General features: G+C 34.0%; 1 protein-coding gene across 4 annotated transcripts in view; it reads right to left on the bottom strand.

Annotated features, from left to right (window-relative positions):
- USP47 (ubiquitin specific peptidase 47) overlaps window positions 1-23,903 on the bottom strand; it is a 115,940-nt gene that overhangs the window by 61,187 nt on the left and 30,850 nt on the right. For 3 of the 4 annotated variants that reach the window (XM_012803579.2, XM_023515936.1, XM_023515985.1), the window contains 7 exons: window positions 18,961-19,164; window positions 14,798-14,911; window positions 13,100-13,238; window positions 8,615-8,711; window positions 3,961-4,106; window positions 3,480-3,559; window positions 1,223-1,372 (listed from right to left, as the gene is read on the bottom strand). In XM_012803579.2, coding sequence (XP_012659033.1) covers window positions 1,223-1,372; window positions 3,480-3,559; window positions 3,961-4,106; window positions 8,615-8,711; window positions 13,100-13,238; window positions 14,798-14,911; window positions 18,961-19,164 — 930 coding nt within the window. The remainder of the gene's footprint in view (window positions 1-1,222; window positions 1,373-3,479; window positions 3,560-3,960; window positions 4,107-8,614; window positions 8,712-13,099; window positions 13,239-14,797; window positions 14,912-18,960; window positions 19,165-23,903) is intronic. The other variant, XM_023515959.1, reaches the window with a different exon arrangement.

Genomic DNA, 23,903 nt, shown 5'->3' with positions numbered 1-23,903 from the left:
AAAAAACAAATAAATAAATATAATAAATAAAACGAAAATGAAAAACACAACTAGCCACCCAAATCAAGGCCAATTTTATCCAGAATGGCCACTTACAAATACTACAGCTAAACATTTAACAAAATATTTCAAATATTCTCAGGAAGCAGACTGTGACACACAGTGAAGAAAAGGATTTGATCTTATGCTATCCAGAAAAAGGTCTTTTATTCAGATGCCTCCTTCTTATTTCCACTGATTGACTCCATTACTTCTTGCTGATTATGGTCCTGACAGCCATATAAAAGCAGGAGAAAAAGCAAAAGGAATCAATCATCCTACAGGTCCAACCCATACTTGTACAGCTATTTTAGAAGATAAAGTATGGAAATAGCTTTAAAAACACATTTTTTGTAAGAGCTACCATCAGCTAATAATAGCATAAATAAGACCAAAACACATCACCTAACAAAATTCTACTTTTCTTAGATGTCTTATTTAGCTTTGAAAGATTCCCCTGACATACAGTAGATTGAAATGAATATTTTTGAACACTTTTAAATGTCACCATAACGCTTTCCATGACCTTCTGTATAAGTAAACACACATACATATAGATAAAATGCAGTAAGAAAATTATTTAAAAAGCTATTAAGAATCAGATAACAAGAGGAAGAATAAGAAAATCTTAGATAATCCCTAATTAGATATTCAGTATATGAATAATTAAGGTGATTATAGTTTGATCCTTTAAGTTATCTGTGCTTATATAATATAATGTATTTCTTCAAAGTAAATATTTAGAATAGGGATGCTTCTTTAAAAAAGATAGTCTGTGTCATAAAAACCAGAGGTGACACTTTTAATTTCAAAAGTGTATGTAATAAGACAATCCCCCTAAAACAAAAAGCACTTTCCAGTGGAAAAAGTGGTCACAAAAATAGCATTTATAAAATAGACTGTTGAGGTTTTAAAAAAAGATGAAATCATCTAAATACCTATCAAAAAGAATAAAATACTGAACCATGAGGCAGTACATTTGCATTCATTTTCCTTCTTATACATGCACTATTAGGACTCACTGAAGTATCAAAGATCTAAATCTTAATAGTTTAAATGCAGGAATGACTAACAACCCAAGAAGGTGTATCTAGGATGATACTTACCTTACAAGAAATTATATCACTGTGCTATTATGTATTCTGTGTAAGGGTACACAAGCAGTCAGGTGAAAGGTACACACCACACTAGCAAATGCTTGGCTGGACCCATACGGTCGGATGACCAATGGAATATCAAGATATGTGTCGATTCTCCAACCCTCATAGCCACATTCCAGACATCTCACGTAGTCCTTCAGCTTGCCTTGATACAGTTCATTTATGAGATCAGCCTAAAAATAAGAACATTCATATTTTTAAAAGTATCTTTAAGAATGATTTTTAAAATATGTGAAAACACAACAAGTCATGCTTTTGAGAATGATTGATAAAGGATATTGATTTTTACTTAAAAATCTTCGAAAGCTTTAGTATAAGATTTATCTAAAATTTTATGTAACAAAATAAGATGACAAAAATCAATGAAATAGATATTAATTTAAGAGTCAATGTACAAAAGTAACTATTTTAAGACCCAGATCACAGAAAGAACCAACTATTAAAATAAGTTTCGATATAATCAGTTATCTATTTATTATACCATTAAGCCTCATACAATCTTTTCAACAGAATGAGAATAAATCCTAATCTATCACATTAGGCAGGTTAATAATTACAGAGCTAAATAACTGGTTGCATTTTTATAGCTTTAGAAATGCATATCACCACTCTTGTAATAATAATTCTGATTTATAAAATCATACCCCTGCTTGAGATGCAAATAAAACTTCTAACTTTCAGTAATATACATTAAATAATTTTCTTTTTTTTCCTGCAGTTTTTGGCCAGGGCTGGGTTTGAACCTACCACCTCCAGTATATGGGGCCAGCGCCCTACTCCTTTGAGCCACAGGCACCGCCCTAAAATAATTTTTCAAGGAAATATTATACCATAACTTAAAAAAAAAATACGGAAATTCAGAAAACATCTTAAAATCCATTTCCCTTAAAATATCCTAAAAGAATAGATCTCTCAATTAGTTCCCAAACTTAGCCAACTGGGGCTCTTTTGGCTTAGAAAGCAGGTAAACTCCTTAAGTTAGGATCCTCCAAGTGAATGTCTTGTCTCAAGTTTCATACACCCAAACTTGGAACTCAGTAAGAATACCCTAGTTGATCCTAATAGAAATACTGATCCATAGAGAGGAACGTAACAAGGAAGGGTAACTTCAGACCTACAAAGAAGAAACAGCCCTTACTAACATCTACATAGTCACTAAAATATAGTCGTGCAGGACTACATAGAAAAACTAGATCAAAGTGAACTGAAAATTTTGTTCATTATCTCTTAAGAATAAGCATGAAGGAAAGCATACTATGGTTTATTCCTTTCATAAATTAATACTTCTTCAAATATCTAGAACTTACAAAGCCTCAGACTGGATCCACCATCACTGTCTACTCTATGCCAATACTATTTAACGAAGCTTCCATCATTCATCAGCCCTAGTCACATGTCCTCTGCACCTAACTGGGCATTTCAAAGTGATTCAAACCAGTGCTTTTCAAATATTTGACAGCAAATTACAGAAAGAAAATGATTTACATTACAACCCAATACATATAACAGTAACAAAAGTTATATAAAATACTTAATCTTATGTATGTGACACTCTCTTATATGTTTCTATTCTATACCATTTTTAAAAGTGCTTTGTAGATCCACATAAGCAACAGATCATGGTTTGAAAAAGTCTAGTCCAAGCCATCACAATAGTTCCAATAAGAAGTATAATCTTCCCCTTTTATCTCTATGACCCTTTATCACTACAGCCAGCATAAACCCTCCTCTGTACTGAGCCCCAGCCAAGTGAGCCCTACTTCTCATCTCTTCCCCAGCAGTGGGAAGAACACCCACTCCTAACCTGCTCCTCCTTCCACTAGACAAGGGTCGGATTAATGAGGATCTTGAATGACAAATAAACACAGTTATACTCCACTGGTCAAAATGAAGGTAATGCTTCATAACTATACTTTACAATGTGTAACAGATTATAAACATACAATTCACTTAATATCTGAAAATACTGTCCAAAATCATCACACAAACACACACATAATATGAATTACATAATTTGTAGAGCTAAAAAAGATCTTCTGGCTCATATAGCCCAACTTCCTTATTTTAAAGATAAGACAACAGAGACCTAGGGTGGTTTAATGTAGATGTTTATGACTCAGGTAATGGCCAAATGAGAATCTAGTACTTTCAGTTCCCCTTTTAGTACTTTAACCAATGGCCTAATACCCAAGTTTTACAAATTTCAAAAGAATAAAAGTCACTTTAAGGTAATAAATTACTTATTAGTAAACAGCCCCCTCGATTTGAAAGATGAATTACCTGTTCTGTTTGCTTCCATTTCTGTTCCAAAGCATCAAACATGACTCTGCACAGTTCTTGTACATCATGCTGCTGCCAAGCTATTTTAAAATAAAATTTAATTAAAAACAGCAATAAATTTAGTGTTATGAAACATTAATTTATGTTTAAAAGCAAAGAGGCAGAAATATGGGAAAGTCTACTTTAAATAATGCTAAATTTAAAAAGAACACAAAATTATATATATGGTCATGAAAAGAGAATCTCAGCATTCTATAAACAGTCTGTGCTGCCTGGTGCTACAATATTTGTCATTTTTGTTATTTTTCATTGTAGAGTTAAGAAATGTGTTAGAAAACTCTAAGTCAACAAACTTTCCATGAGAGGTTTAAGATACAGATACTTAAGTTGTTAGTGTTTGTTTATAATATTATAAATAAATTCTGTCTCCCAGAATTCCTCTGAATATTAAAAACACTTATCATTACAAGAGAATTAGTACCCTCACTACTATCCCATCCAAAGCTCCTTGTAACATCTGTGGTTTCAATTGCTCTCTTTTTGCTGGTTTGTAACAAAACAAAAAGTCTTTGAAGTTGGTATGGGATACTTGTCACCGGATCTTCTTCAGCTTCTTCAAATTCCCACCTATTAAAATGAAATATTTAAAAATTATTTATAAGATAATTGTATTCTTTAAAATAAAAGCATAATTAATATCAAAATCAAAATAATGTAATATTTTAATTCTGGGAGCTACATAGAGTTTGATTAACTGAAACTAGTAACATCTGAGAAAGCGTAACTGAAACTAGTAACATCTGAGGGACTATAGCCTTTGTCTAATGCATAAATTCAGAAGAACTTTGGACTTTAACAAGAAAAGGCATACGGCTAAAGTATTCTCAAGATAAAAAGCAAAGCTCACTTGAAAGTAATTATGGAACTCAAATCTGATCAAGATTTCTGCCCTAATTATTAATTCACAAAAATACAGGAAACAGGGAACAGAAGAATAATATTAAATGGACATTCAATCATCAAAACTCTAGGACAAATGATACCAGTTTTCTATATATATATATATATATTTTTTTTTTTTTTTTTAGGAAATAAACTGCATGGGGGAGAAAAGATAGATGGCGATTAGAAGCAGATTAGACAGACTAAGAATTTTAGCAATCAATTGCAATGTACAGATGTTATTTGGATCCTGATTCGAACATACTGTTACACGAGGCAATGATGGAAACTTTAGCACCAACTGAGATATAATATCCAGATGATATGAAAGTGTGCTTCCAAATAACCAGGGAAGAGGGTGACAGACAAAAAAAGACTATTATGAGCTGATAACATTTAAAGTTGAATGATGAGTACACAGGGACTTATTATACTATTTCTCTCTTTTTAAATGTTTGAAAATTTCCTTAAGTTTTTAAAAGGAAATGTAATAAAATAATTCAGGTATTTTCACCCTTAACAAATTTATGATAAATATCAGTGTAATAATAACAACAACTGTCTCAGTAACTGTTTCAATAACAAGTGAATTCTCAACTGAAGAACTTAAGATTTGATGGATAAATAAGACTGGAGGACTAAAGTTGGTAAAGAATCCACAAAAGTTCTTAAAATAATTCTATATCCAATACGTTAAACACCAAGACAAAATATTAAGGACAATATTAATGATACTATCTTAAATTAGCAATGAGATCCCTCTATTACTGCTTTCTACTTCCTCACTTTTTAGCTTCAAAAGGAAGCTTGAGCATTAATTTTTCTCCACTGCAATTTATGAACATATTAATAAGCTTTTTTCTCCTTTTGGGCACAGCCCTCTATTAAAGTAATATTCTTCCTATTTTAGGACTTTTCACTACAATGCAGTATATCAATGTAACAAAATTGTGCTTGTACCCCCATAAATACATATAAATGAAAAATAAATGGAAAAAAGATAAATAAATTCATTACCAGAAAAAAAGAGAAAAGTCATGCCCTGTCATCCTGCCCCTCTTTTTACACACTGGCACTCCTCTGCCTTACAGATGTCAATGGAATGCATTTCACATTTTTCTTTTTTTTGTATTTATTTATTTATTTATTTCATTTCACATTTTTCTTCTCAAGGCTTCCCTGCAAACACATCTACCTGATAACCTGACATCTGCTTTAACATCTCCCTCTTCTATACTCAATCCCCAGGTTCTTTTATTTCTAGTTATCCTTAACAGAAAGTACTTAAAATTGACATTATGAGATCTAAGATTCTTTCACTAGGTATGAAAAAACACTGATGTTAAAAATAGAGAATGCTCAAATTTCTTGCAAAGGAAATTCGCTAGTGGGGAAGGAATTATTGTACTATAAAATTGAATTCTCACCTGTCCTTTAATCTTGACGTAAATACCTTAAAATGTATCTTGCTGGTACTCGCTGTTACTCCAGTAACTTAAGTTAGAAACTTTGGTGCCGTATTTGATTCTTTCCTTTACTCCTAAATAAAATTCATCACTAAGTCCTATTAGTTTTCAGTCTGTAATATCATAACCACTGCTACCATCATCGTTGTGTCTCTAATCTATCCATGCGTGTTTTAATCAGATTCATTCCTCCAGGGTTTCCTATCCTTCAAATCAATTTTGCACACTGCGCTATGTAAACTTTGCTAAAACAATATATTTAACACATAACATACATGTCTCCGAGTCAGATTAATAGATTCTATGTTGGCTACTATACAAGCGTATCCTTTCGTTCTAGTGCTACTCTGCATAGTTCAGTAATATCCTTAGTTCTACATTAAGAAAGATCATTGTGCTCTCAGGCTTTGTTTCCCCACCTGCTATAAACTTCACTCTAGTCTCTCAATTTCAAGGCATTTGGCCTTTCCTCTTTGACCTTATGTCTAACTCCCCCTTCTCATTCATTCAACTCCAGGCACAAAGGATTTCTTTTGTTCCTCACAGGCCTTTGTACTTGCAGCTTCTTATGCCTTGAATGTTCTTCCTCCAGATCTTTATAGGGCTAGCTCCTGTGAAGTCTATCCATATGATATGTCCTCCACGAGGCCCTTCCAGACTACTTACCTGAAGCTGTGACCTAACCCTACCCTACCTTCTGATGGTTACTCTTGGCACATTACTCTGCTTTATTTTCTACTTGGCATACATGACTGACTGTAAAATGAGCTTATTTCTAGAGGTCTTCCTAAAGAAGGTCTAAATGAGGGGCTTTGTCTTATTTACCACTATAATTTCTGTACCTAAAAGAATGCTTGGCACATAGCAAGTACTCAGCGTATGTCTGCTAAATGAATATCCCCAGCTATGATCTTAATTTTCTCCACAGTGCTATAAATCTATATACCATTTTCAAAGTATTAGAACTCATGGCTAAATACACTCCTGGAATACCCATTTCTACATAATACTCGCCAAAGCAGGCACGTCATCCTGGACTATTCAGTCTGCTCTAGTTTGAGGACAGGCTTCAGAGTCCATCTGCTAACCTCATGTTCCAGTACTCTGATAAAACTCTGATTATGCCTATTTCCTGGAGGTCCCATAACACACTGTACTTTCTGATGTCAACTATAGTACAGGTAAAATAGGGTAGTGGATCCTGGCATCAACTGGGTGTCACTTCTAACAGTGTGTCTCCAGGCAAAGGACTTACCCTCTCTGTGCCTTTAGTTACCTCCAAAAATGGGGATAACAACAGCACATAATTCATAGTTACTGTGAGCATAAAGGTAGGCCTATATATAAATTCTTAGAACAATGCCTGATACAAAAACCAATAGTAACTAACACTTAGGGAGCCCTTACTATTAAGTATCACTTGCTTTTGCTTTTGAAAGTCTGCTTGTCTACAACATTCTTTTTCTCAACCTAGCCAAATCATTTCTAACTTCATGACTACTTTCTTTACTAAGCCACTTCTTCAAGTTTCAATTATCTCCCTTCTCTCTAAACTCTCATGGTATTTAGCTGTCCTTAAATGTTATTTATTTAAACAATTTCCTACATACACATATTGCTATTATGAAAAGATCTATGAAAGACTTTATTTCTAACTCCTCCTCTGTCCACTAAGTGCCTGGCATCTAAACCCTACTGGGCAATAAATAATGAATAAAAAACATGTCAATTTTTACAAATTCAGAAGACAAGCTTGTAGATAAGTATAATAGTGATATAATGTTGGTTGGGTAATATAACCAGTGAAGTCCCAAAAAATAATCTAAATACAGATTTATAGTAACTTTATGTAATTCCAGTAACTTTATGTTACTCAAAAGTAACATAAAAAAGGGAGGCAGTTTACTGATAATTTTCAAATATATTTTTGTAAAAAAAAAAGAATTATATCTATCTTTAAAATATACAAATCAAAGATGTCTTATAATAGGATAGTCATAAAAATAAACGTCTGCCTTTTAAGTAGGGACTCCCTCCATAGAGCATTCTAAAATATTTGATGAACACAGTCTTTTAGAAACAAACACACACACAAAAACTGTACACGTATTTTAACTAGAAATAAAGTCTGCAAGTTTAACAAAAGTTAACTTTGCATCCTTAAATGAGCAGAAAGGAGAATATGGGTTACATATTCAGATTCTCTCGAAAGCAGATAACATTTCTTTCTCATAAAGGTGTTAAAACTATAAGCAAAGAAAGTCTACATTTACCCTATATCAGTGGTTTTCAACCTTCCTAATGCCGCGACCCTTTAATATAGTTCCTCATGTTGTGGTGACCCACAACCATAAAATTATTTTCGTTGCTGCTTCGTAACTGTAATTTTGCTACTGTTATGAATCGTAATGTAAATATCTGATATGCAGGATGTGTCTTCCGATGGTCCAAAGGGGTAGGGACCTACAGGTTGAGAACCGCTGCTATATATAAATCTTTCCAATTGCATCCTTTCCTATCTATGCACTTCTGATTCTCTCTTCACATACAGTTTTCATATACCTGTCTTTCGGAAGATCCTTGCTCTTATATAAAAAGTTACATTTTACGAAGTGAGAAAGGCCCTAAACTTTATCAGTCCAAGAAGGCAAATTACATTTCATTAGTTAAAAACTATATTTTAATTCTTAAATCAATTTTATTTCAAGAATGTCTTTGAATACTCACTTATATAATGCGTTCCTAAATTCAGGAGTCATAAAAAGTGTTTGCAAAAGGCTATTCAAATAGCAAGTCATTGCCTGGTTTACTAATCCCACATATCCTTTAAAAAAAAAAATACAAATGCATGTTAATTGAAATTTAGATTAAAAAACAACAAAAAAGAATATAATAAAAATTTAATAGTAAAGATTCAGAGGTTAAGGTTACTCAGTTGGAAATTGTTTCAATTTTTTTCAATAGCACTTAAGAAAAATCCCTTTTCTAATATCCATGCTTTTCATGTAAACCTTGCTTTACAGGATGTCATATGTCTTATTACAGATATGTCCAGAGATTTTTATATGACATCCAATAAAATTTTAAGAGAAATATGTTTAATACAGGATGTCTTATTTGTAAAGAAAATCTTTTTCCTTAAATGTAGAAGTTGAGAGCTAAAAATGGAAAAATATAAACACATTCATCTTAAATATCACACCCACACCTGAGTGTACATTCTGTACTGAACCAGTTATCCCTGTCATCAAAAATAAATAACATAGAAGATAAATTCACAAGCTGAGACTCTAAGTACTGCAGGGAGACTTCTTCTATTTTAACAAGTTATTATATGTATAACTGTATAGATTAGTAAAGAGTAATATGAATCGACACCATCTGCACTTGTATGATTCCAAAAAGGGACCAAGGACTTTAGCTATCTGCTTTTCACTTTGTTCAAGCTTTGATTCTGATTTCTTCATCTTTAAGAATACTGTGTGCAAGTATATATATTTTATTTTACCTTATTATATAATTCTAATAACTGCTTCAGCTCCTGGCTATCCCTACCTGAGTTGTTCTCATAGTGTCCTGTCCTTAATCCACAGCAAAGCCTTTATTTTACTCTTCTGTAATTACCCATTTACTTACACATCTTCCCCATTAGACTATAAGAAGAACCTGATTTCTCGCTATCCTACTATCTAGCATAGCGGCAGGTTCGCAAGGGGGCAGTGCATATGACTTACAAGTTAACACATTTATATAGTATCTGGCCTGATTATTTCATTAGTTCATATAAACAGAGTTTTCCCCCACAAAGAGCAGCACTTTGGCCAGAGACCAGGTTGTTTTGCTCTGCACCTTCTCAGCAGCGGCTGCTTGGGATTTCCCTTCTTTTCCATCTCTTCCCAACCCCTTAGCAGTTGGAGACAACCAATCTATGTGGAGCTTTAAGAGGTAAATGGTTACTACTATTGTCCTGTGTCCAGTGAGAGATCACCGTGGCATTAGATTCCCAGAGGAGATTCTCTACACATGCACATGTGAGGGATCTGGCTGCGCACTCCTTCTGAGAATCTAATGCCTGATGATATGAGGTGAAGTGAAGGTGGTGATACTAGTGCTGGGGAGTGTGGCGGCAAATACAGATCATCATTAGCAGAGACTGCAGATAATAAATAAATCAACTGGTTGCAGACTCATATCAAAACCATTAATCCCACCTCCAGTCTATGGAAAAAATTTCTTGCATAAAACTCGTCCTTGATACCAAAAAGGTTGGGGACCACTGCTGTAGTCCTCAACTCATAGAGGGTACATGCAGAAAGAAATCCTAAACAAACCAACAGGTAAAGAAGGAGAAATCAAATAGGCTGAATAAAATAAAATCAAACAGACTAGCTAAAATAAATGTTAAAAGAAACTAGCCAAAGACTTAAAATTTCTAATGACTTGTGAGTCTACATCAGTCCAATCAACCCACTGCTTATCCACCAAATTTCATCTATCATCCACCATCTCCTATCAATAGTGGATTGCTACCTAGGGGAGTTGGTAGGAAAAAAAAGACAGAAAAATATATGTTAAGTCCCCAAACCCACTGCATTATTGAGAAATGTCTTTCTACAGCCCTAAGTTAAAATGATGAGAACATTTTTCAATGGAAACATTTCCTGCATGGTACCAAAATTTATAATAATTTCTTAATGAAAGTTCAAATTAAATAGTGACTGATAAAATAATTTTTGAGCTATGATCCCTTTGGATGCTTAGAAACTATTTTAATTCAGAAAGAGAGTACCCCAGAATGCTGAAGGAAAATGTACAGGAAGGGAAAGAAGTAGAGTAAAAATATGTAATTGAGAATGAAGATCATGATTACATGGCAATGTATAACAAAGGGTTCTAAAAAGCTTTTTTGAACCTAGTAATTCAAATTTCTAGGGACTTTTACTCTAAGGAAATAATCAGAGATGAGAATAAGAGCTTGTGTACAAGAATTTTCATCATAACATCAATAATAATCAGAGACAGGGCTGGGCACGGTGGCTTATGAGCTTGAGCTCATAAGTTTAAGACCAGACTGAGCAAAAATGAGACCCCGTCTCTACTAAAAATAGAAAGGGGGGAAAAAAAACTGAAGCAAGAGGATTGCTTGAACATTTGAGACCCAGAGTTGGAGGCTGCAGTGAGCTATGACACCATGGCATTCTACCCAGGGTGAAAGCTTGAGAGTCTGTCTCAAAAAAAAAAAAAAAAACAGAGACAGTTTAAATATATAGACCTATACAATGCAACACTATTTTCTAGCCATTTAAAACCTTATATTTAATAACACTGAAATGCTTCTCAAATAGTATTAAGTGCAAAATATAGATTAAAAAATCTGCTCATAACATGATCCCCCATTTTTAAAAAAAAAATAGGTGTACAGAGGAAAGATAAGATAAAAATAAGTGAAATCATTAGTATTGTCAGTGAATTTCACTTTTACACTATGATAACAACATGTATTACATTACTATAATCAAAGAAAGATTTTTTTAAAGCACGTCTTAGTATCAAGGAATTTACAGGCATCAGATAGCCATAGGCATCTGAACCTAGTACATGGCACAAAGTGGAATTCTGTAAATATCTGTTACATAAAAAACTGAATATAGAGTAAATATTTCAGAAATCCTGATTTGTTAAATCTGTAACTTTTTCAAAGTGTTTCAACTACTCAGAATAATCTCAGATGCTTATTTAAAACAAAATGCAATTTCTTCCAGCCTACTACAGAGCAGCTATATCAGTAGTTTGGATAGTAATGGTTTGGAACCTATATTTTTTTAACAAGGGCCCTCAAATAATTTTTAAAGAAATAAAAATCTAATCTTTTTAAAGAAATAAGAATCACTACTTAGACAGTATAGTGGACAACAGTTTTATTATCTCCTATTATCTAAAATGAAAGAAAATTTTGCATTCTCTTTTTTTTTTTCTTTTTTGAGACAGAGCCTCAAGCTGTCCCCCCTCACAGCAATCTCCAACTCCTTGGCTCAAGCGAGTCTCCTGCCTCAGCCTTCCAAGTAGCTGGGACCATAGGCGCCAGCCACAACGCCCGGCTGTTTTTGGTTGCAGCCGTCATTGTTGTTTGGCAGGCCCGGGCTGGATTTGAACCCGCCATCTTGGGTGTAGATGGCTGGCGCCTTAGCCACTTGAGCCACAGGCGTCGAGCCTGCATTCTCTTTTATTGTGGTAGTTTGTTGTAAAACATCCTATTGCTATAAAATGATTCTGAGTATCAAACATGACCATCTTCTACTGTTATTTCCAGAACAAATAAACCATTAACCCTACACAATAATTAGCTATGAGCAAATTATTTTCAGTTCTAATTAACAAAATATAGTAACAATGTCTGTAATGTAACCCATAGAGTACTTTTTATACTGGATATTTATAATGTCATATGTAAAATCACCTCTGTTTGAAGTTCTAAAAATAAAGGCTCTGAAGCTGTACTCACCATGAAATACCATTAACTAGGTGTGCAATCAAAGGGTTCTCTGAACCCCAGATTCCACTTCCCTCTACATGAAAAATACTAACTTCTACAAAGGTTTGTTGTAAGATGAAATGATATACAAATATAGCTAGAGTATATTCATTAGGCCATTAGCCACTCTTTATATATAAATGAATAAACTTATGTATGAATAAAGCAATTTCACTAAGCTCAATAAATAGAAAAACTCAAAAATCTAGGTTCAACCATGTTCAGAAAAAAGTTTTAAAAGAAATTTTAAAATAATATAGTTCATTTCAAGCACATGGTTAGATTAATTTAAAAGACCCAATAAAATAAGCATGGCATATCTAATTCAAAATGGAAATATAGTCTCCATAATCTGTCCTAATCTAAAAGGACTTTCCAGAGGAAGTCAACTTCAAAAATATAAGATTATAGTCAAAATGAAAACTTATTAAAAAGAAAATCCTTCCTTCACAATATTATTAAATTTTTTACATAATGGTTAAATGGGGCAACAAACAATATAGTAAAAACGATGGACTGAGGGAGAGATAAACCACATTCTTGTTCAACTTTGTCGCTGGTGATCTTACTCTGGGTCTCAGTTTTTTTATGCGTAAAATAAGAGGATTAGATTTGAAATCACTAAGATTACTCTGAATCTATGCCCTATGATTTTATAAAAATACAACAATAAATCTTACCAGTTTCTGATTTACTCAAAATGGATGAATAGGAGTAACTTTGGCTGACATAGTCACTGGTAGAGCCCACAGAACCTTCTCTTGGAAGTGGGCCTATAAACCTGTCATGAACACTGTCATCCACGGCACTGGAATCCTCCTAAAATACAGCATAATCAATATTTAATAACAAATGTTGCTGAAACAATGAAAAAAGACATGCAGATTGCTGAGATAATGGAAAAAACAAAAGACATGGCATTACTATTACAGTTACATCAAGGCATTCAAAGTGTATATATTATCACCATTTCCCACAGGAAGGTTTTGATATCTGACATAAAACCCCTCTGTGAGGTGCTCATGTCTCCTTTCACAGTGTTTACTTTTCAAATTTTCTTTAATTCTCTGTTTACACAGAAAAGACGTTTAGTGCTCACTAACTACCATGCTAGAAAAAAATTTTTTTCCTTGGGCCATATTTTATTCCAAAAATAGAATAAAAACTTTGAAACACATTTTATTTTTTGTTTTCAATGTGAGTTATATGCAACTCACACAGTGCTAACATCAATTATTACACTGTTCCCCACGAATTGTGACGAAATGTGACGCACAACTTATTGAATTTGTTCCTGACAATTAAGTCTTTTGTCATTCCACAAGTATTTAGTTGTGTCTGGAGGGGACCTGGGATGGTCCTGGGTGAGAACCTCTGAATCATACCCACTAAGGATGTGCAACGATGTCACACTGTCACATACAATAATATCCACTTCATTCAAAGAGCCACCAGGCAAACATTGAAGGGGAAATGCACAATCAGAAGTTATGCAAACTGGAGAAAACAATCCAGCGTGTGTGGCACGCCTGTGCAGAGCAACAGGAAGTGGAGAAAACATGCCAACTGACAGCAAAAACAATGAGCAGAGGTTTCACAGCACAAACTCAGGCTACGGATCTTTCCACTTGTCCTCCAGTTCCACATGCTTCACAAGGGCTCAAACTTGCATGAGTTAAACACAGTTCACACAACAGTCTGCTAATGAGGAAGACAGACTGAAAGAACTAAAAGACACACAAATAGAATAAGCTATTAGGACAGAGCTGAAGAATAATTACTATGCATTTTAAAACATGAATCCCTAAACTGTGAATCCAGAGTTCCCTAAATGAATAGCTATTTTAGACTGCTATGTCACATAATCAAAACTCTCTCATGTCGTCATAAAAATAATGAGATTAAAGAAGATCAAAGAATATATTTTGGTATTGCTTTAGTACTATCCAAGAAGGTACTTTTATTCACAAAGATTTTTATTCAAATAGATTTCTAAATGAAGAAGATAAAACAATTTTTCCTGAGTAAAGTTTTAGTGAAGAGCATGGTTCTCAAAAGCTCAGAGCAAGTGCAAGAAGAAAAGGCCTCTGAAACATGGGAGAGATCTTTGTGGGGGTTTAACTTATACCAAGACCAAGTCCCATGCCTAGTGCAGTGGTCTTCAAAATGGAAGCTCATGTCAAACCCAGTGTGGCAATATGGTGCTGCATGTCTGGTGTAATCATATTATTGTACATACTTATAACAAAGTAACATAAAATGGAAAAATAATTTCTTATGCAAATTACAAAACATATCTTGACTTTTTCCTTTGGAAAATTACATTCTCAAGTAGTAGGTGACAGTGCACAAAAATTAGGGCCTTCTAAGCAGCTTACCAGTAGTATTTGAGGTTGTTCACCATCTTTGTCTGTTAAATGAAGAAAGTTCTTCTTTCCTGACTCAAAATTAGCATCAAGAAGAGACTTGTCACTGGTATGATCCAGTGGGGCCTATGGACATAAAATATAATGCCTCAGATTACGAGAAACTTCAATTATAATAATAAAATAAATAGCATGGAAGTGGATACATATCCACATTTAAGTAGAATTTTTTCAATAATGATCTGGTAAAAGTCAGTTCATTTACTCATGAACTGAGATAGCCAAGCCCAGTGACAGTGTAAACCCTGCCAGGTATCCCAGAAGCTCATATTCCCCAACATCTAAAAAAACTGGACAGAGAAAGGGTAACGGTCAAGAGGGAAGGTTAATTACTACAAACAAAAAAAGAATCTATAAAAATTGCTATTTCTATATTCTCTAAAATGTATGCAGTATAATATTTATGGATTTTGAAGAAAAGTGACTAAAGATAATGTTACATAACTAAAAACTATAAAATGTTTTGATATTTCAATACAATAAGACTTCCCACATAATCAACAGACTAAGCAACCCAACCAAAATAATTATGTAGTATAACTATGCAGTATAACAAAAATGTAACTAATGTAAAAGTGTCTTCAAATACACCCCATAAGGAAAAAAAAAGCCTGTCCCAATAATTTACATCCATTTCAAGTCTACTACAAGGATCCAGAAGATCCCAGGGTGAATTTCAAACTGATATTTGAAAATTAAACATCTAAGAGTCAATAGTTTACGCCTACCTCTTTTCTATGCTAGGAGAATTTCAACCCTAACCACCATCCCAACAAACCTTAGTTGGTGGACAAGATATGGAACTCTGTATGCCCCAAGCCCTATTCACTCACACTCTAGAACACTGTTGAGAAAAATGAGGGAGGAGGGGTGAATATCCCATTCCTCTGTTTTAAAACCCTCTTGTCACATTAAAAAATGTTTTTAATGTTTTATAGGTATGACTCTTGCCTCCTTAAGAAGACTAGTTTTATGGAAAAGCCTTTATTGCTTTGGAAATTAACATGTCTAACATTGTACAGAAGTATAGGATTAAGATTTTTAAAAAATAACTGGAAGAGATTCTGCTACTTACTATGTGTGTGACTTTGGACAAATTACTTCACTTCCCCATGACTAAGTTTCTTCACCTACAGTAAGAGGCTGAAACAGTACCTACCTCAGAGGGTAGTCTATAATAAATAAGATTATACTTGCACAGAATTTAGAATAATACTAGGAACATAATAAGTACAAAGAAGAGCTAAATAACTAAAATAACAAACTAACATGATCTATGTCTTTACTGTGGCTCCCATCTAGAAACCTACAAGAAAAATGGGACACAGAAAACCTAAAGCTAAGTGAAGCTACACAGAGGGAGGAAGGTTATCACTGGGTCCCTTAGATTTACTGGTGGGACATGAAAGACTATTAGATATAACTGGAATACCAAGGAGTTTTGCCTCAATAAATGCCTATGTATATACAAGGTAGTAAGTAGCAACATGGGTTTGACTTTCAGAGAAACATCCGTGCAGCACTGTGCAGTACGCAGGTGAAAGCAGGCATGCTTGTAGAAACATATAATAGCCAAGTAAACATACATAAATGGAGCACTGCGAACAGTCACAGCTGAAGAAATAGGTAATCCTGACATAAAGCTGTGGAAGATCATTTAACAGATGTTGGGTGCCCAGGATAAATGTCTATGGTGGACACAAAATTATTATGAGGTTCCTGCCATCAAAACACTTACTTGGCACCTGTAGCTCAAGAGGCTAAGGCACCAGTCACATAAACCAGAGCTGGTGGGTTTGAATCCGGCCCGTGCCCACCAAACAACAATGACAACTACCGCCAAAAAATAGCCAGGCATTGTGGCCTGTAGTCCCAGCTACTTGGAAGGCTGAGACAAGAGACTCGCTTAAGCCCAGGAGTTAGTTGGAGGTTGCTGTAAGCTATGATGCCACAGCATTCTACCCAGGGCGACAGCTTGAGGCTCTGTCCCCCAAAAATAAAACAAAACACTTACAGTCAACCAAATGGAAAGACACAAATGAATAACAACAAAAAGAAACTCTGATAAATGGCATAGCAGAACAAAAAAGTACAGGAGGTCAAAGAGAAAGAAATTACTTTTGAAGTACCATGAGGAAATGTCAAGTAAGTCTTCTTGGCTAAAAGAAATAGAACCTGGGAAGACAGGTAGCACCTTATATAGAACTACCTTTTAAACTGGAAAAGAGATAACATTAAAAGGTACAGGGCAATGTGCCAGAAAGCACTCAACATTTCAGATTAAATACTGTTTATCTTTCTAAATCCTGGTGGACTACCAATTCTACTAGTTGCTTTGGAAATTAACATGTCTAACCATGTTTTCCCCCAGAGGGAAAAAACTAACTAATTTAAAACATTAGTTCTCTATTTTTTAAAAAAACCCACAAATATATTACAGAATAGAAAGTAAAATATGATTTTAAAGGCAAATCAGGCAACATCATATATCTTTGATTCTGTCTGGGCACGAAAACTCATGCCTGTAATCCCAACACTCTTGAGAGGCTGAGGCAGGTGGACTGCCTGAGCTCAGGTGTTCAAGACCCCCCAAAATGAGACCCCGTCTCTACTGAAAATAGAAAAACACTAGCTGGGTGTAGTGGTACACACCTGTATTCCCAGCTACTCAGGAACCTGAGGCAAGAGGATAACTGAAGAGTTTGAGGTTGCTGTGAGGCATGAAGCTATCGCAGGGTTCCTAAAATTTATTTCATAATTGCAATTATTTATTTTCATAGTAAAAATTCATACAGGTTTAGGCCAGATGGTGACCTAAAGACATGAAGGACATGTCTACCAATAATTCTCCCCCAAACTCCACAATATAGTTTAAGAAAAATCTTATAACAGTGCAGGAAACCAAAAGTGTGCCCTTAGCAAGCTGGAAATTCTGAGAAATTCTATGACAGAAAGCAGATTGATCAGATTTATGGAAAACCACAGCGCAAAGCACCAACAGAGAAGACTTGTGGACATAAAGGTGGTGGGGAACTCCTGACTAAGGACAAGAGGTAGAGGCTAAGGAACTACTGCCGGGAGCAAGAGGTAAAAGGCATTCTAATCATTTGGCCTCTCCTCTTTTCTTGCTAAGCAGTAGATAGCAGTTTCTGTTTCACGCCAGAGTAAAACCTGGGCACTAAGGCCAGAGAGGCAGTACTGTCCAGGTAGGTACTGATCACCCTCCAACCTGAAAACAGACACTAGCTGATCCCAGGATAAATTATAAACACACCACACCCAACAGCATATCCCACCCCTTTTCCTATAACAATCCTAAGTTAATACAGTAAGTTTAGTCAGTATTCACAGAGACGTTAACAGATTCTCAATGGAGTAGAATAATCACTAAATATTTAATGAAATGCTATACCATGAAAGAGATAAACCAAACACAGCAAGTAAAGAAGGATAAATAATTAAGGAAACAGTTAACAGAAGAATGAGAAAGTAAACTCCAAAGAGAACTGAGATGACTGTAGTCACTAAAAACTGTTTTGAGCTTGAGAGGGGAAATCAAAAGCTGTATGTGCTCATACAGAAAAATAAACTTATAAAAAGTAACCCAGAAAGACACACAGACACACAAAAAGAAACAGAAGTCACCTAAAGATAATCTCTTTTACCACTGGAGTATACACCCTTCTACTCCTTTCTCTTTCTATATGCATTTTTTCTTTTTTTTCAAAACTTAAATCCTAAAATACATATGATTTTATATCCTTTTTCATTGAAAAAAATGTAAGATGAACATTATTGCATTCAGTAAATATTGAAAATTTTCTTTACTTGACACAATAGTAGTCACTTTTCATGAATGAAAAAACTGATGAAATGATATTACTCAAACTTTAGGACAAGTAAATGTTGGATCTAAAATGGAGACAAAGGGAAGAGGAGGAATCCAATTATTGAGTTGCTCAAAGGATCTAACCATGGTTGTTATACTTTTGCTTATGATACTAAAAAGAGTTCCAGGATTACATAAATCAATAGTAACAACAACAACAATAATAAAGGTTGTAATAACATTATTAGCAGCTTAAGAGAAGATGCTTCAAGTCTAGGGTTTTTACCATATCAGCAGTATTGATTCCATTTCCCCACACCAAATCAAAGGTTCCATTTATGTAGCCTACTTTGTTGGCCACATCTTCAAAGAGTTTTCTGACTGGAGTAGATGCTGGTAAATTTAAAGTGATCCGTTCATTCACTGTCTTTGAATTAGTAGTATCTTGTATTATACATAAGACTCTAGGTTCTTCAGCAGCATTTTCTATCTGAAATTTTAAAAAAATATATGATTTTACATATTACTTATTTTTAAAGCAAAACAAAACAACTATATTTAGTCAAAAATGTAAAAGAACCCACAAAATACTATTTAATCTGTATTAATATTATTATTTTATTATGTCTGAAACACATTCTAATGTGTATGTTAAACATATAAGCAACACATATATTTGTTTTCAAAAACTGGGGCATATTTCAGAATCACCATCATTCTTAAGGATATTTGCCTTTACCTTTTAAGGTTGTAAATCAGTGGTCAATAAGCCATGAAGATGGTCTATTTAAGCAATTTTAAATTAAAAATTTTAAAATCTTATCTTTAAAAATGGGTCATTACCATGCTCAAATAGTCAAATCAAGCATTTCTGGGTCTCCTTAAGAAACAGAAAGGGAACTGTGCAGAAATGCAGCAAGAATCGTCTAAGGATTATGCAATCTATAATTAAGGAACACAGGCAACAAGGTCTCCTCCTGACCTTTATGCTGCTGCCACCATAAGCCCAGATGTTCAGAAAGCTCCATTTATTAATGTGTTGGGAGCTTATAAGCTTATCTAAACAAATCAGCCAGGCACAGGAGGAAGGAAAAACAAGGGAAAAATCTTTAACTACCAATCTGGAAAGGGTCACAAATTCTCCTTCCTTCTTTTTCATGTAGTATATAATTCAGTAACCATCAAAAGTTTTTAAAAGGCAGCTTTTCTTTAAGAAGCCATGCTCTCCCTCAAGATGTTAAAGGACATTGCTTTTCTTTTCCACTTTCCACTGGGGTAGCAGTCGGGATAGGATATTTTAATAGAAGGAATATCTTTCTTCCTTCTCCTCCTCTAGGGGCCAGCTCAGTGAACAGCACCATCATCTACCAGAGAGCTGAGCTGAGCAACTTCCTTGTCCTTCCTTGTCACTTCACATAATCACCAAATCCTATCAGTTCTGCCTTCTGAACATCTCTTTAACTATCCCCTTCTCTTTCTGCCTGCCCTCAGAAATCAGAATGACTTACACTAAAATTATGGCAACAGCTTCCTAAGAAGTTTTAATTTCTTCTAATCTTATATTCCTTCAATACAGAATAACAGTTCTAATATTAATCTACTGATGTAAATCTCTTGCTTTCCCTGAAAGTCAGGTGCAGATTTAACAGGGGCATCTCTCACTATCTCCATCAAATACTATTTGGAATTGTGATCTGTACAAACTGGTGTTCTTTCCTTCTTTTTTACAACAATATTAATCCCAACCTTTTGTTGCTTTCCAATAATTATCATTGAGAAAGTATCATTAGTATTGAGAAAGGGCAGCATAAAGTTTATTGTTTGGTGAAGTACAATTATAATTTGTTCCTGTGATATATAATGTGGGGATTGCAAGAGAACATTTAAATTAAAGTCATTCCAACTGGTTTAGAACAGAAATAAATCGCTTAAAAAGTATAATATTTAAATCAGGTTGGCTAGCACTACAATTCAAACAAATCAAAATATTTAATAATATTTAACAATAATAACCCATTTGAAATATGAAAAAAGGAACACTTTTTCACATATTAGAAATAGAAAAGATATTAGAAAAGATAACAAAAAGGAACATTATATATCTCAAAAAGGAAAAAATGTAAGATGTTCTATTAACACCTACACATTAAAGATGTTACATTAACATATACAGTGAATTCTTTTATACATGTTAATCCTAAACTAAAAAACATAAAATGGATCTTTTTTTAAAAGTCTGGTTTATGATAAAAGTGAGTAACAGATTTCAACTACAAAAGATCTACTTTTATGGTTTCAATAGTATTCTTCAGAAGTAGGTTAGCTCTTAATGATTCAGTGTTCCTGGTATAAAATACATAATAGTCTGATTTTAAAGCTTCAGATAGGTTGGAGTTGACAGTCCAAGGAAGATGACCCTACCTAAGAACTCAAAAAGCTGTGTAGTAATATACATAGACTGTGGTAATATCTTACATAGGCCAGATATTAGCAGTTCCTGGTTCTTTCCCTAAATATTTAATATGTGAATGCAAGTTACAAGCATTCCAGACTCCTCTCCTTCCACCTAAAAATATGGGAAAAGTATCCCCCAACAGAATCCCATCTGAAGACTAAACTTATTATAAACACAAAATTTAATCTCAAGTGTGCCACTTATTCTTTTTAATAACAACAGCTTTCTTTTCTGTACATGTCATTTTGCTTGTTTCTTCAATTTTTTAATTTTAAAAAATTTTAAAGTTTTTTTTAAATGGCAAATTCCTGTAAACAAATTGCTTGGTTTTTTTTTTTTAATAGTAAGAGTATAAAGGAAAAAATGGATATTATCTATAACGCTATAACCTACAGATCACTATGAACATTTTGGCATATATCCTTCCAAAACTTTCACATGCCCACACACAGATGCATGCACTCACACTTCTTAACCACAAACATTGGATTAGAATACATGTTACTTCATAACTTCTTTAAAGAAGTTATACATATATAATGACATCCTTCCCTGTGAAGTTTTTTCTAACTCATCTTTTCAACAGCTTAATAGTACTTTTTATTACATGGATTAATAATTACTTAATCAATTCCACTTACTGACGCTTAGGCTAGACTTTACTATGTAAAGTGATGTGTGAACACCTACGTAAAACTTTGTGTGCTTTTTCTATTGCTTAAAACTCAGCTCTCCTCTGCTTTAAAGCTTTAAGCTAGTCACTTGTATAAATAAATACTCTGCTTTATACCCAACTTCCTGACCCAGTCTTTATTTCACCTATAATTTGATCTATGTGGCCACTATCTATGGATTTCATCTAAATTTTGGAATCACTAATGCCAACATTGATGACACTGAGGTAAAATTTCTCTCCTTCCCCTTCTCCAACTTGGGAACTGATAAGAAAACAATTTGTTTAGGTTTTTATTTTATTTTATTTTAAGGTATCACCAATAAGATGGTACCATTTATAACATCTTTTTAAGAGGAAGAAAAACTACACAATATAAATTAAACGTGCAGATTTCCAAAATATTTAAATGTAAAAAGGTATTTCTTAAAGTTGGGAAAATAGGATAGTTAGTGGTTAATTTGGAGCTCTACTCCAGATACATCCTATTTATGTCCAAAGGAAAAAAATTACATCTTGAAGTAGATTAAAGATACCTAAAAATTATTTGGCATTCTTTTTCCTCTTCCTGTGAATCTAGGCTGGCTACATGACCATCCAGACAACAGAATATGACAGAAGTAATACAGTGGAACTTAAGGCAGGGCCTTAGGAAACCAGCAGCTTCTGCTTTTGCACCTTTTAAAACAAACATTCCCTCTTTTAAAACAGCCACCAAGTGGGAAATCCAATTAGCGCGGGACAAACATGCTGTGCGAAAGCCCTAGCAAGCCACGTTGAGAGAAAGTGGCCCCTCAATGGAGGCACTGAGGTACCAGATTTAGGAGAAAAGCCTTCTGGGACATGCCATCCAAAGCCTGCCACCAGCTGAATGGAGCAAAGTAATAACCCTAGATGATGCTGCCTAAATTGAACAGCTAGCCCAAATCTCACCCTGCAGAATTGTAAGCAAATAAACTACTTGTTCGTTTAGGCCACTAAACTTTAGGGTCCACTGTCAAACACAGCAATATATAACATAAACACACCTAAATACATATGAGCACATGCAAGTTCCAGTTGGGAAGGATGTTGGCAGTGAAGGGAGACTGTCTACTTAAGTACTGCACCCACTAGTAAGGAAAGCTATCTGAAAAGCAAAAAATTTTTAGTCAAAAGAGGTCTATGATAATTCGAGTTAAGAGAAAACAAATGCAAAAATTTTAGAAAAGCCTTAATTAACCATGTTCCATTTAGGAAACATTTACTATGTCTAAGATGAGCTATTAGAAGGGCATAAAGTTTTCTATACAAAAACTCTAGCCAAGTACAAAAAGGATATAAAACCACTTATTTTATACACAATTCACAGGAAGATTATACTTATTAAATAAGGGAAAGTCAACACTGGTTATTTTTAATACTATATATGCTAAGAAAGTGCTGTGTCTATGTTCATTGCAGAAACAAAGCTACATTTCCTAGCAAAGTCTAAAGAAAGAATTTTTTTTAAAAAAAGTAGAAGGAAATAAAATCATAATCTTGCTTATAAAAAGCAAAGCAATGTGAGATAAAAATACTGAAAACACAATTTTCTCCCAAAGACAGACTTACTGCTAGGGAAGTCTAGAAGTGACTGATAGACATTAGTTTTGTCTAAGAAATCTCAGAGTCTGCTGAAGAAATGTTTATCTTTTAAGTCAATCTTGTCTCCTTTTCTTGACATACCTAATAGTTCTAAGTTCAAATCTGAGTTCTCTGATGGTAACATCATATCTTTTGTTTCAAAAAAATATATCGTAGGTATTTCTTATTAAAAAACAAATAAGGTATATAAATGATGGTATATGTTCAGAATGGCATTAGCATGTAGAAATAAGTTAATATCAAACAAAATTCAAAATTATCAAGATTTAGATTTTTCTGAGAGAAAAAAATTTAAGATAAAGAATTAAAACATCATGAAGGAATCTCCTTACCTCTAAATTCAGTAGTCAACTCATATTCTCTTAAGGCTCTCTTCCTTTCAATGTATTATTAATATAAAGAATATTGTAATATAAAAAAATTGTGGTTGCAAACTTACACACACACATTAAGTCCATTTTCTCTATTTCTTGGT

The sequence above is a fragment of the Otolemur garnettii genome, unplaced genomic scaffold (genome assembly GCF_000181295.1).
Source record: "Otolemur garnettii isolate 467f Iridium unplaced genomic scaffold, OtoGar3 scaffold00001, whole genome shotgun sequence".
Classification (NCBI taxonomy): Eukaryota; Metazoa; Chordata; class Mammalia; order Primates; family Galagidae; genus Otolemur; species Otolemur garnettii.
The sequence above is the reverse complement of the archived record's forward strand: the minus strand, read 5'-3'. Positions and strand labels throughout refer to the sequence as shown.